The following is a 15,184-nucleotide window of genomic DNA, read 5'->3' as shown; positions in this document are numbered from 1 at the left end:
CATAGAAACAGCTTGACTAGTATTGCCAGTATTTAAATTATATTTCAAATTCACTTTCATTGGAATCTTGATTCTCATCATTACTGGTTTGTTTATTGCGACTTCTACAGTGAAGCAGAAACAACTAATTTGTTTACCATCTCAGTCATTTCCTTATCCTGTGTTAAATTCTCCTGCTCTCAAGAACTCACATACATTTTATTATTCTCCTTTTTAAAAGATACTTGCAGAAACTTTTACAAATCCTTGCTTGTTCTCATTTTCTGTCTTCTCCCTCTATTGACTTTTGGGTCATTCTTTGCTTTGCATTATTTTTCCAAGGCATGACCCAGTCTTAACATTTGAAATTTGTGACTCCTAAATGATGCTGATAGTAAATCAATTAACCTGTCAAATGACAATTAAACTAAAATTACACCATTAATCATGCTTATGATCCCATATTTTTGTTTTTGCAACTCCATTTCTTAGCTTTGCAACCTCAAATCGAGTCATGACTCCAAGATTGGAAACACTGACTTAGACTCTCTCAATCCTGGCAAAATTATCAACCATTTTTAATCTAATTCTACCCTTAATTTCCTTAATTAGCTACAGATGAACCATTTTATCTATGCATTTTTTTAAAAAAAAGCAATTAAAGTTATATTTGTTAAGAATGACGAGCTTGTGTATGGAATGATCTGACTGGACAGCATGCAAACAAAGCTTTTCACTGTATCTCGGTACATATGACAATAATAAACCAATTAGCAATTATTTATTTAAATCTTTGCCATTGTTTACTCACTGGGAAACCTTTTCATCTAATTTCCCAACATACCTTACACAACATGCCCCTCAAGCCTAATGTAAATAAATAAGCTAAGGCTAACATCCTGACCAAATCATGTACATCTCAACTATCCTTTGTACTGAATTATTTGTTAATCAAAACATTTGATTATATTCATATATATTGCCAGTGTTTGGCAAATACAAAATCTACATGTTGCTTTCTTGTTTTATGTTTGCTTTTACTAAATAAAGAAAGGCCCATTAGTGATTGCTGTAAAGGCATTGCCCAAATGGTGAGGAATAAGCAGATAATAAAAAAAATTAAAAAAACCTTCAGCTCAATTTTGGCTAAAGTTAAAATGAATGGATGCCACAAGGATTGAAGAAATGTCAGAATCAAGAACATTGTTAAACTTTATTGAAATAAAGGACAGGAAAAAAAAAGTCAATTGTCAAAATAAAGGGGAGATGGCTGGGCCAGATGTCTAGGTCCTTGAAAAATAAAACAGATGAGCGGTTAACATCTTCACAGTATTGTATGGATCTTCTTCATTCCTCTTCAACCAAACACATGGATTTTTGTGTAGTGATGAATGCATCTAGTAAAAGGAAATGCAAATAATACAAGGGAAAGGTTACAAGGTCAGAGGCAGGCTAGAAGGATCCTGTCCTGCCCCTCCTGTATTTGAACTGAAATGGTGTACATAGTTAATTTGATCAACATAAAGGTTCACCAGCACCTGAAAGCAGAAATAACAAGCATGGATTTTGGTTGAAAAGTATAGGAAGAGAATTACCATCTGTTTGCCATAAATAGTGTTCTGCATTCATGATCCTCTGCTGCTGGAAACGCAGACTCAAATCTGAATGCCAAACTGTAACCATAATGGTGTAAATCATCTATTGCCCTGCAAGGGCAGAATCATTCATTACTTAATTGGCTTGTTCAAGTTTCTGATTTAGGGCATCACTTGAACTTGATGAAAAAGCCAATATAGTAACTACTCTCTCTCAGAGGATCACCTACTATGACAATAATTATTTTTCTTATTACACAAGATAAAATCAGTTCCCTAGCTGGCTCAAAATCAGCTGCAGAAAACTGTCCTGAATAGATCTTACCATCTGATCCTTCATAGATTTGCCACTTTGATTTGTCCAGTCTAAACTGAGATTGAAGTCCCCCATTTCTAGATTCTCTCTCCAGTGCTCTTGCTAATAGAGGGCCAGAAGGAAATCCCTCACCATTTTTTAAACACTTTGTTTCTCATCTCCACTCACACATATCATTTTTCTTGTTCTTTTGAGCCAAGATCATTCCTCGAACAACCTTATTGTACCAGACTATCACTTAGTTCAGTTTGATGCTGAAAGTCCATGTGGATTCCAACTCAAGCTCTGCAAGCATCAGCAATTTGGCAATATGATTAGGAAATGAGATAAGACCTCATCATAACAATTTACATTTAAGGATACAAAGCATTTTTCAGTCAGGTTGAAGGCTCAGATTAATCTAATGATATCCAAGAAAGCTTTGCCAGGATTTGAGTCCATTAAGAGTATGAAGTGTCAATAATCACAGTACAAACAGAAGTGCAAAAATACTGGAGTATGTGGGAATCCCATGCTCCTAAACAATAAAAATACTCTTAATAAGAAATTAAGGAAGAACGCTGCCAGTAAACTGGTTTCAATCCTAACTCTAGAAAATTGCTTTATTCGCTACAAATGAGATGTTCCTGCTGGCAATTTCCCAAATTGCCGTCATTCCAAGGTAGTTCAATATCTAAATTCCATAGCAGTATTCTCAATTCCTGATAAGTTATAGAGAGTAATGTCCATCTTCTGTAAGTTGTTGCTGGTTATACCAAATATTAGCAGAGCATCTTCCACTATTTCATTCAGCTTCACTCATATGGATTTTCTTCCTTGCAAATCCTCTATGCCCAGGAGTTGGTAATATTTAAACAGATGGCACACTGCTTTGTGGAGATTGTACTTTAATAAAAGTCACGGAAAACCTCCCTCCTCTAATTTTTGGATCAATGCTGCACGTTGATCATGTCCTTATAAATAAGTGAACATCTTTGCCAGGGTTTGCATTGTATATTGACACGTAGAGATGAAGAAATCAGCTCACTGTAACAGAACTCCAAATACTCACAGGTGATGAGCCCTGTTACCATAACAGCCCAAATTCCTGAGCGCAAAAGAATTATGGCAAAAGTTTTTAGATCCATAACTAGAGACATCTTCCCATGCCAGCAATGAAAAGACAGCAGAGGTGGTGGTCGATGTTAAGAGATCCACTTTAACTGTGATGAATTGAGTCAGTAATTCAGAAGCTTGGTTGGATCTGTTTTGCTACTTCCAGCATGTAGATCAATCATTGTTCTGATCTTCTCCAGTGGCTGGTCTACACAGAGGTCTCAATGTAGTTAAGGCCAAAGCAACATGCAATCAGAGCCATTATCCAAGGTCAAAAGGTTTCCATTCAGGCTTCAAGGTAACAGATTTAGAACCCCATCAACCCACTCACTAGCCTGCAACCCAACTTCACAAATGACCCAGAGCAGCTGAGTCAAGTTTGCTTTCAGTACAGCAAAGTTTATCAAACTCGCCACTGATCAAAATCAGTTCTTCAACCTTAGGTAGTGAGTCTCTGCAATTAGTTTAAAAAAAATCAGATTGCTGATTAAAACTATAGTGTTCTTTCCATCATTAAAAAAAGGCCTTAAAGGAAGTTGGACCAGGGCCCTAAGTCACCATCACCACTTAGTGTCAAAAGCAGTACAATCTTAAATCAGTTTGGGCTGTTTTGTGTAGACTTTCTACTCACTCTTGAGCGAATCGATTTCTCCTGCCTTTTCTCTTCATCAACCACGGTCTTCAGTTATATTTTCACCATGCAGAGGGAAACATATGAGTCTCGTTAAAAATTCAATTCCAAATAGTTGGCTGCTTCTTCAGGTATCCCAGACAGATCAATGTACTTGCAGGTAGATATAGCGGAGAGGTCTTGCAGTAGAGGTTGAAGGAAAAGCACATAAAAAGACAAAAAAAAACACAAAGCTGCCATCAAGTGATAAATGCACCCCTCCCCATTAATCTGCTCAGCTTCGCTAGAAGCGAAAAAGAGCTGGTTTCACTGCAGTGAATGCAGTAACAATATGGGAAAGTGTCAAGAGCCAATCCTAATTAACCCTTCCTACACAGTTTATAATGTATTTACAACAATATTCAACTGGTCTTTTTAATAAATGCTACTGTTCCAGTTTAAGGTCTATAAGTACTAATGGATAAATCCCATGTTCAAATGTAAATTGAACAGTGCATATCCACAATACTGTGGATTTTACCAACATATTATTGTACCTGCTCAGTCTTTTTCCACACCTCATCACTTATTATACCACCTTCAACTCAAGGCAAAACATCAGAAGCATATCACTATAGAAACAAAAGTAAGTCACCATGCAAACCAGGAAACCCCTGGTTTGATCAACACAGAATTTTACATCAGGTCAGGGTATAAGAGCAGATTTGGCTCCAGCTTGTATGGGTTACAGATAATGGCATTAATTAAACTAGTCCTCCTATCCAGCAATCCATAATGAAAGTGGATGCGAGGATGTGAAGGGGTGGGGGTGGGGAGTTGGGCAGAAATAAAGTCCATGAGTGGCTTGGCTGTGATAATCACAGTACCCAACATCAAACATTTAATCAAATAGTAACAATGCTCATTTGGCAAGGGAATGGAGAAACAGGCACATACATAACCATCTTCAGCACCTATAAGTAACTGAAAAGAAAGACAGACATGGCAAAATACACTGCTGGGATGTGGTTTTGAGGTCACAGTCCTCTGGTTGGCTACTAAATTTATGCTGTACACCTATAAGCAAATAGTTACATTTATAGCACCTCACCATACTTCCAAAATAACTCCTAGTTAAGGCCAGGAGAGTGGAAAGTAAAGATCAGTCACCTCAGGTTAGTCTTGGAAAGGAGGTTTCAGGTTTGATTAGTAAATGGCTGGGGTTATGTCACTACTTTGGATGGGAACTTCATTTAAGATAAAAGTCTAGATAAAAAATTGATCAATTTATGTAGTACTTTATCATTCTACTCAAAATGTTCATATTCAAAGAATTACACTCAGCTGTAGAAAGTAGGAAGGCAAAGATGGGGGACAAAATATCATTGGCAGACAAGATTAAGGAAATTCCCAAGCATTAATATAAGTATATTAAGAGCAAGAGTGTAACCAGGGAAAGAGAGGGCCCATTAGTGACCAAAGGGAAAATCTGTACATGGAGCTGGAGGATGTGGGTGAAGTTTTAAAGATATACCTCTCATCTGTATTCAATAAGGAGAAATACATCGTAGTTGCAGATTTCATGGAGGGAAATGGAAATAATTTTGAGCTTGTTAACATTAAAAAGGAAAATGTATTAGATGCCTTAGTGGGTGTTAAGGTGGCTAATTCCTCAGGCCTGATGAGACATATTGCAGGCTGCTCTGGGAGGCAAGGGAGGAGATTTTTGGGGCCCTGGCTGAGATTTTTAAACCTTTGCTGCCACAGGTGAGATGCCAGATGACTGGAGGACAGCAAATGTAGTACTTTTATTCAAGAAGGGTAGCAGGGATCAGCTAGGTAGCTACAGACCAGTGAGCATAATATAAATGGTAGGTACATTATTGGAAAAAATTTTTGGGGGACAGGGTTAATCTACACTTGAAAAGGCAGGATAGTCAGCATGGCTTTGTTGATGGAATCCTGTCTGACTAATTTGATTGAAGTTTTTTGAAGTAACGAAATATATTGATAAGGCAGTGCAGTTGATGTGATCTACCTGGACTTCAGTGATACGTATGAAAAAAGATCCAAAAGGTTATAGACCATGGGATCCAAGGCAAGATGAAAAATTTGATCCAAAGTTGGCCTGGTAATAGGGGACAGAGAGCAATGGTGGAAAGTTGCTTTTGTGATTGAAAACCCGCGACCAATAGCATACCACAGGGATCAGTGCCGGGACTCTTATTGTTTGTCATATACATAAACGATTTTGATATGAATGTAGGAGGTATGATTAGCAAGTTTGCAAATGACAACAGTGAAAAAGATAATCTTAAGGTACAGAGTGATATCGATCAGCTCATAAATTGAGTGAAGCAATGACATATGGAGTTTAATTCCCAATGAGGTGATTCATTTTGGAAGGTCTAATAAAGGTAGGACATAAACCATGAGAGGGAGGGCCCTGGGGAGTATTGAGAAAATGTGACAGGACAGGTAGATAAGATGCAAAAAAGGCATATAGGATGCTGGTCTTCATTAGCTGGGGCAAAGAACATAAGAGCATGGAAGTCATGCTTTATAAAACTCTGGTTAGGACAGTGAGAGTATTGTGTGTGGTTCTGGCTATCACACTATAGGAATGATGTGACTGCACTGGAGAGAGTGTAGGTTTACCAGGAATTTTTGCCTGGGATGGAACATTTCACTTATGAGGAGAGACTGGTTAGGCTGGGTTTGTTTTCCTTAGAACAGAGGAGACCAAAAAGGGACCTGACAAAGGCCTAAAAAAATTGTGAGGGTGGATAGTGAGAAAGCTTTCCCATACTGAGACTCTGGTTCCAGGTTAAAGGTTCAAGGTTAAGAGTAAGAGGGTTAAAGGGAATCTGAGGAAATTTTTTTTCCCCACCCAGAGGGTGGTTGCAATCTGGAACATCCGAAAAGGCAGTGGAGGCAAGGACATTAAGAATATTTAACATATATTGCCAAGGCATAGAAGGCTATGGACTAAGAGCTGGTAAATGGGATTAGTGGGCCAAAGGGCCTGTTTCTGTGCTCTATGACTCTAGTAAATTTTAGGCAAATGTGACTGCCACTCTGAACACAAGATTGAAGAAACAACAGTGACAATCATCAACTTTTGGGGATTAACAGACACTAGAACAGGGAAGCAGGTCCTCCATTTGACATCTCATCAAAAAGACAGCACATAACACAGCACTCCACTGGTACTTCACTGGAATGCAAGTGGAATTTGAAACCTATGGATAGAGGTAAAAGTGCTAGAGATTGAAACAACCAGGCAGTTGGCCAGGAGGAGGAAATGAAAAGTCTCAACTACAAAAATGTTATTATTGCACATAAGCTAAATGACCGAGAAACAAATTAGAGAAAGGATTCTCATGCTCCAATGTACATGCCACCTATTTGTTTTTAAGAAAATTTAAAATAAACATCAGAATTCCTCCCAGCCATTTCTGTACATGACATATGATGAGATGTAGAAAATTACAATATGCTCAAGATGAAATCTACAATTAGCTTTGAACAGAACCTGGTGTAATTTTTGGTGTCATCCAAACCTGGAGTGAGGTAACTGCATACATATATATTTATGGAATATGTTAGTTACAACCTATCTTTGGTATGTTTAAATTAATTGAACCTAAACATTACTCTGCTGCAATTCTTTGACTTTGACTTGACTTTAATTCTGTAATCCTTCCCCATACCACCTCCCAGAAAACACTGATCAATTATATAAAGCACTTCCATGGAAAATACAACATATCCAACTCTACTGTTTTATCATTCCATTCTTCAGTGTCATGAGATAGAAGAACCCCCAAATGTAAATTTCACTCATGATGAAAGTACATCTCCCTGCTGCATAACATTACACTAGCTTTATCTACAGGAATAGATAGCCCCATTGTGCTGTGACACAAAAAAAATGCAGGCAGTTACACCATCAGTAGGTACTGCTATGGATATTTAACAGGATAATTTTTAAATCATAAAATAACCCAGGTTCACTCCTAGTAAAAATTCACAGGGTCAGTAGAATATTCAGTCATGGGTTACGAATTCGAGGGGAACAAATATATTTTCTGAAAGATTTAAATAAAGCTTTATCTTGTCGATAGACAGCATAAAGTATATATTTTAAATGTTAATATTCTATCTTTTTGCCATTTGACAATTCCAATCATATTGAGGATTGATTTCAACATTATTCCTTCTCCTGGAAGTACTTATGTATCATTTCATCTCTTAGCAAAGCCCAAGACCTTGCCTGATCTTTTGTTCATTTATTAATAAAATTCAACAGATCATTATAACTGAAGCTTGCTTCCATTTACATTGCAGTTTACATGGCAAAGCATAGCAAGGCACTTTAACTGAGGAAAGATGGTGGGATGGATAACCAGTAGGTGTCAATACTTCTAGAATGCTATGACAAGGTGCAGAGGTTTAGGAAGCTTTCAACACTTGATGCAAAAGTCAGGATAAGGCTGTAGGGGTAGCAAGAGCAAGAAAGGACTTGTAGATAAGGATAATCATTTCTAAGAAATGGGACACCATTACTGGTAGCAAATAGGTAAGGAGACAGGTTTTGAACAGGGGTGTTCTCAGCATGATGGAATTTGGAAAGACAACTGTGGCAGTGATGGAAATGGCAAGTCAAGATTTAAAAACAGTATAGTTGAGGGTTATAGTAACCAGGAGGGGGGTGCAGCAAAGTATGGATTAGGAGCAGCACAGTGGCACAGCTAGCAGAGCTGCTACCTCACCTCTTCAGTGACCTGGATTCAATCCTGATATCTGGTGCTGTGTAGAGTTTGAAGATCCTCCCTATGACTGCATGGGTTTTCCCCAGGTGCTCCGGTTTCCTCCCAAATCTCAAAGATGTGTGGGTTGGTAGATTAATTGCCCACTGTAAATTGCCTGAAGTGTGAGGGTAAGTGGGAGAGTCTGGGGGGAGTTGATGGGAATGTGGGGAAAATAAAATGGAATTAGTATAGAACTACTGTAAATGGGTGCTTGATGGTCAGTGCAGACTCCATATGACACAAAGCTATTTGACCCATCTAGCCTACGCTAGTTCTCAGAGCAATCCCATTGTCCCACTAATTTTCCCAGTAACCTATTCACCCCCACATTTCCATTAATTCCCACCCCAGATTCTACAACACCAGGGGCAATTACCTACCAACCAGAATATCTTAGAGTCATTGGAAGAAACTGAAGCACCCTAGAAAACGTGGAAGTCATGCAGGATTTCAATCAGGATTGAACCTGGACCATGGCACTGTGAGGCAGTGGTTCTACTAGCTGCATTACTGTTACTGGGTTCAGTGGGCTGAAGGGCTTGCTTCCGTGCTGTATGTCTATGGACGCAGGCAGATGATGTTCAGGAGGCTTTAGTGATGGATTTAATGTGAAGTGATGATTTAAAATTCAGTTTATGAGATTAGCCAAGTTGGGGGGGGGGGGGGGGGGGTGGTGTGGGGCATGGAATCATAGTTTTAGTTTCTGCTTGTGTCTGATAGACATTAACAAATGAAGATAGATTCATAGTAGAGAGTAATGTCTTTGGTCACTTGAACCTGATGAAAATGCTACAGTAGAGAAATACATTCCACATAAAAAATGAATGATTCCCCTCTGCTTTACATACCTGAGTTGCTACATTTAACAAGGCTAACCTTCCATTCTTCGAAACTGTAAACGACATTATCGGATGATCCTCTTGCACTCTGTAATATAAACAAACAAGAATCAAACATAATGATAACGATTTCAGTTCACTAGAATTATTTTATCATTCACAACACAGTTTGTGAGGCAATACTCAGCACTATTTGAATCAGGACTTGTCATCCTTCCCACAAAAGTCAAGTAAGTCTTAAAAAGCAAAACATGTCTTAATACAGAAAGCAATTGCATTTAACAGACACACTTAATTTTATTTGAATATTAAGGAATTTTTCATTGAAATATTTCTTTAAAACTTATTTGGGTTCAGGGATTGACAGTATTCTATACCTGATGGAATAGAATCATACATTGGTATTGAAGTACTATCAACAATTTCAAATGTCAGTTAAATCTAGAGACTCCTATTATTTTATCATAGGTCACAGAAGCATGTAATAGCAGAGCTGTGGATGTGTAGATAAAGTGTAACTCAGTGCTCCCACTATTCTGCACACATCTCAAAACTGTGTAAACTAGATGGCTATCCCTAAACTCTTGGACCCACAAAATTCAAATTAAACAGGTCAGTAAATTATCAGCACACACAAAACTTAGTCTAAACATTATTGATTAGACCACCAAGTCTGAGACCTAAATGCAACTCAAAGACCAACTTCCTAATCCCCAACTTAACTTGTGTTGCACTAAAATTTACAAAGCCAGGTAATTTCCAAAACAGGGAACCATTCAGTGTCAACACTCTTCCATTAAAAAAAACATCCAGCCACTTCTTCAAAATGGACAGAAGGGGTTAAAGCAAGGGTCTTAATTAAGCTGGGTCAATTGCACCCAGCATGCTGATCTATGGAGCATTCTTCAATTCCACAACCTTGATCACGAAGAGATGGTCCACAAGGCAAAAACTGAACAATGGTCATTCCAATTGGCTAGATTTATGATTAGATATTTAATAGCCTTAAATGAAGCTTTACAGCATTAGCAACATTAAATAAGGTTACAAAACAGTGAGAAGAATTAAAATAAATCTTGTGGATGACCCAGTATGCTTCCAACAAAATATCTGCAATGAGCCATTAATCTCAGCACACTGCTGTAAGCTGTGCAGAAACTTTGTGTATCAGAAATAGTAAACTACATTCTTAACTAGCATCTACCACTTCATCTTTTTAAATAATATTAGATGGTACAAATAGAACTTTAATGCCCAATGTGAACAACTGGTCATAATAGCTTACATATTCCTATCAGTCAGGTCCTCAAAATTGTAGCCTCGTATCCTTTGATGTGTATCTGAGGCAAGAACTGTTTTCCCATCGTTTAGACACCATAGGCACTGCACTCGCACACCTTCCCACGAATCCAGTAGATTTCCCTCCAAATCCTAGCAGAGACACAAAGAATGTTAGTAAAGCCTCTCCAGGGTTGTATTTCTCTCCCCATAATTCTCTCCCCATTACATAGTTCTCTCCACAAAGGCAATGATTCTTGATAGACACTGTCCAACATGCAGTGGGAATTGTCTGGTATCACACCCAAATAACTATGGATTGTCATTAGGGATTTTGACAATGGAAAAATATCAAAGCCACATCCAAACATCCTCAATCAACATTCACTTCGGAATTTTTGACTAAGTATTATGGTCAAAATATGGTAAATGGTAAGGAGCTAAGGAATGTTGATGAACGGAGGGACATCAGGGTTCAAGTCCATAGTTCCCTATGTAGCATTCTTGCCTTCATAGGCAGAGAATACAAAACTTATTGGATGTTACGTTGCAACTTATCACAACACTCATTAGACTGCACTTGGAAGTATTGTGTGCACTTCTGGTCACCACACTACAGGAAGGATGTGGTTGTACTGGATGGAGTGTAGAGGAAATTCACCAGGATGCTGCCTGGATTAGAGGACTTTAGTTATGGAAGAGATTGAATAAACTGGGTTTATTTTTCCTTCAACAAAGGAGGCTGAGGGGTGACCTGACAGAAATATACACAATTATGAGAGGCACAGATAGGGTAGTTAATTATTTATTTCCCATGGTAGGGGCATCAAAAATTGGGAGGGAAGTTTTTTTTTAAAAAACACAGGTGGTGGTTAATATCTGGAACTCGCTGCCAGAGAGAGTGATGGAGTCAAATACAATCTCTACATTTAAGAGGCATTCAGGCAGACCCTTGAATAGGCAAGGCATTGGAGCTCTCATGCTGCCAAGTGGGATTAGTATAGATGGACAAAAAGGTCAGCATGGCTGAAGGGCCTGTTTCTGATGCTATGACTTATATGCAGTTAAAATCAAATGCATATCTCATGACTGTCCATTACAAATATAGCCCTTCCCAAAAATATGTACTGTTGATTTGGTTGCAAACCAGGGGCTGCAGGAAACATCCAGCAGGTCAGGTTACGCTACGCTAGTGGAGACAGAAATACTGAGTCGATATTGTAGCTGGATGACCTAGAGTAAAAGTGGTAAGTTCTGAAACATAAAGAAAGTTATCCAACATTGTTGAATTCAGTATTAAAGTCTGAAGGCTTCAGCATATCCAGATGGAGGATGAGGTACTGTTCCTCAAGTTTACGCTGGGCATTGTTGCAGGAGAACACAGATAGGGCAGAGTGGGAGTGAGATGGAGAATTAAAGTGTCAGGCAACTGGAAGCTCAGGGTCAACCCTCATATTTCCTTAAGATGTTGGAGAAGGCCATTTCTGTACCAGGACAGAGCAATCCCATTCTCTTACTTATTTAGGGGGCATAGGTTTAGGGAAAGAGGGGAAAGATTTAAAAGGGACCTGAGGGGCAACTTTTTCATGCAGAGGGTGGTGAATATATGGAATGAGCTGCCAGAGGAAGTGGGTGAGGCAGGTACAATAGTTTCATTTAAGAAGCACTTGGATAGGTGCATGGAGGGGCAGGGCTTAGAGGGATATGGGCTAAATGCAGGAAAATGGAACTAGCTGGGAGGGCATTATGATTGGCATGGACTTGTTGGGCTGAAGGACCTGTATCCATGCTGTATGGCTCTATGACTATTTCCCTGTAATCCATTCTCTCCCACTAACACCGCTATGATTCTCTAACCAGCCACCTACTGGAGGCAATTTACAGCAGCTAATTAGTTCTAGTCACCACACTACAGAAAGGATGTGGAGGCTCTGGAGAGGGTGCACCTGAATATTGCCTGGTATTAGCTATAGGGGAGATTGGACCAACTTGGATTTTTTTTTTCTCTGGAGCATCGGAGGCTAAGGGGCGACCTGACAGAAATATATAAAATTATGAGTCATAGATAGGGTAGACAGTCAAGAGTCTTTTTTCTCCAGGGTAGAAATGTCAAATATTACAGGGCATAGCTTTAAGGTGACAGGGGGGAAAGCTTAAAGTTTAAAAATTTGCGAGGCAAGTTTTTTTTATATAGACAGATAGCAATAGATGGCTGGAACACTCTGCCAGAAGCAGATACAATAACAATGTTTAAAAGACATTTGGACAGACATATGAACAGGCAGGGAATAGAGAAAAACAGACCATGTAAAGACAGACGGGATTAATTAGATTGACATTATGGTCAGCGCAAACATGGTAGGCTGAAGGGCCTGTTCCTGTGGTCTACTGAACTGTTCCATCTTCTATAATAACCAGCACACCTTGGGACATGGGAGGAAACAGAAACCCCCTGGGAAAATCCATGCAGTCACAGAATTTGTAATTACCACACAGGCAGCACTGGACATCAGGATTGACACTGGGTTGCTGGAGCTGTGAGGCAGCAACATTATTTTGCTGGATGCTGGATAACAGGAAATACTTAAAGAGGACGTGGCTTGAAAGATTGGAGAATTCAGGGCTATGGGTAACTGGCAGAAAGGAATAGTTGAGCCCTGGGGCAGATCAGTTATGATCACATTGAACGGCTATTCCTATATTCTTGTGTTTTTATGCCATCTGATGGTCAAACAAAGGTGCTCAGTTTTTCCATCTCTCATCTGCTGGGCTGCATTTCACAGCTTTTACAAGCCCTTCTGTGCTTCATCAACAACGTATCACAATGGCAATCTTGGCCCCACCATATCAGAAGTATTCCCTTTGCCTTAGCTATCCCTCCCCTGTCCTCTCTTTTAAAATTCAACAAAAACTGCAAATGTTCCAAAACTGAAATACAAACAGAACATGCTGGAAACACTCAACAGGCCAGGCAGCAACTGTGGAAAGAGAAACAGTCAATGGTTCAGGTCTGCAACTCTTCGTCAGAACTCAACAGAAATTTGGTTTCCCTCCTTCCAGTTCTGATGATGGGTCTTTGACTTGAAATGTCAATTCTGTTTCTCTTTTCACAGATGTTACCTGACATGGGGAGTGTTTCTAGTATTTTCTATTTTTATTTCAGATTTCCAGCATCAAGGTTTTTTAATTTTCATTTACATATAAATCAGGAATTTGGGAATCAAAGTGAACAAGGTACAAGATCAGTCACAATCTTACTGAATGACTGAACAAGCTTTGCGCCTCTCTGGTATACTTTTGTTTCTATTTATATTACGTAAACAAATCTTGTACCAGTGATTGTAGCTAAAGGAGGAATTTTGGCAAGGAGTGAAGGAAAACCAAGTAGCTTAACAAATCATTTTAATCTTTGTGATTAAAGAGCTCACAATATATTTGCACCTGAAGGAGATGAGTTAAAATGGAGTGTTTAGGTGGAGAAAATCAGCTGGAGATAATCATTGTCCACCAAGACAATCCTGATATACCATTTGTCCTACAATATTCCAAAATAAAGGCACGTACAATTTTTTTTAAACTGCATACCTATGTTGACTGCCCAATGACAATCATGTTAATAAATACAAAAACAGAAGAAGCTGGAAACAGCAAGTCAGGCAACATCTGTGGAAAGAGAAATTGTCAATGTTTCATATTTTCCAGCATTTTCTGTTTTGTTTCAGATTTTAACCATCAGGTTTTTTGATTTTCAAAATATGATATGTATAGAAATATACAGATAAAAACTAAATGGAAAATGAACAACTCACACATTGATAAAATTGCCCACGTTGTCCACCTGTCACAAAACGTTTTCCATCTGGGTTCCAAGCCACACTCGTTAGACTATCCTCATGGGATTGGCTCATCTTGGTCCTGAGTTCTCCTGTCTGTAGAGCAGAAAAAAATAACTATCAACTGTAAAGTGCTCTTGTATCAAAAGTAAAGAACAAACCAAACTTTTCAAATCTCACATCAGGTTTCACATTATACATCACAGACTTAGATATTTTATATATTATCTGGTCAATGTGTCATGAAACAGTGCAAAGATATATGAAGGAAGCTTCCATAAAATGCAATATTCTTGCACGATGTTTCCTTTACCTATTACTGCCAAGATTTCACAAGTTTTTGGTTCAAATGCCTAGATAATCAAAAGATGAAATTCAGTTTTTAGACAGTACGTTCAAATTTTAAATTTACATGATAAAGTGTCAAGGTGAAAAGTTGCATGCTTTACAGAAATCTTTATTATGCTGATGTTCTTCTCATGCGAGGGCTCAGCTAATTTGAACTACTTCTACATGTCCAAATGATGCTGATTTCTTAAATCATTATTTCCACATTCTGCTCCTCTTTTGTCTTTTCAATCACTACACTTGATTTTCTCTTTTGCTTAAACCATGTTAAGTTATCTGGTTATTGTTTGATGAGGAGTGCCAATCTTAATTCAATTTAAAAACGAAATTCATGAAAAACCAACACTCAGCTCCAGTGCAGTCCCATTGGACTTCTTTACTGACAGCTGCTGCAGAGGCCACCAACACAAAGCCCTTCCCAAAGGCTAACAGATGACATCACTTAGTTCCTTGACATCACTTAGTTCCTTAACTCTA

General features: G+C 38.6%; 1 protein-coding gene across 3 annotated transcripts in view; it reads right to left on the bottom strand.

Moving 5' to 3' along the window:
• LOC127575236 (WD repeat-containing protein 26) overlaps positions 1 to 15,184 on the bottom strand; it is an 85,371-nt gene that overhangs the window by 21,565 nt on the left and 48,622 nt on the right. The window contains exons 9-12 of one of the 3 annotated variants that reach the window (XM_052024949.1): positions 14,336 to 14,455; positions 10,534 to 10,679; positions 9,258 to 9,336; positions 3,617 to 3,664 (exon numbers count right to left, since the gene is read on the bottom strand). In XM_052024949.1, coding sequence (XP_051880909.1) covers positions 3,617 to 3,664; positions 9,258 to 9,336; positions 10,534 to 10,679; positions 14,336 to 14,455 — 393 coding nt within the window. Of the gene's footprint in view, positions 1 to 3,616; positions 3,796 to 9,257; positions 9,337 to 10,533; positions 10,680 to 14,335; positions 14,456 to 15,184 lie in introns of those variants that run through there. The other 2 variants (XM_052024951.1, XM_052024950.1) reach the window with 2 other exon arrangements.

The sequence above is a fragment of the Pristis pectinata genome, chromosome 10, assembly GCF_009764475.1.
Source record: "Pristis pectinata isolate sPriPec2 chromosome 10, sPriPec2.1.pri, whole genome shotgun sequence".
In the NCBI taxonomy this organism is placed as follows: Eukaryota; Metazoa; Chordata; class Chondrichthyes; order Rhinopristiformes; family Pristidae; genus Pristis; species Pristis pectinata.
This window is presented reverse-complemented; position numbering and strand designations above follow the sequence as displayed.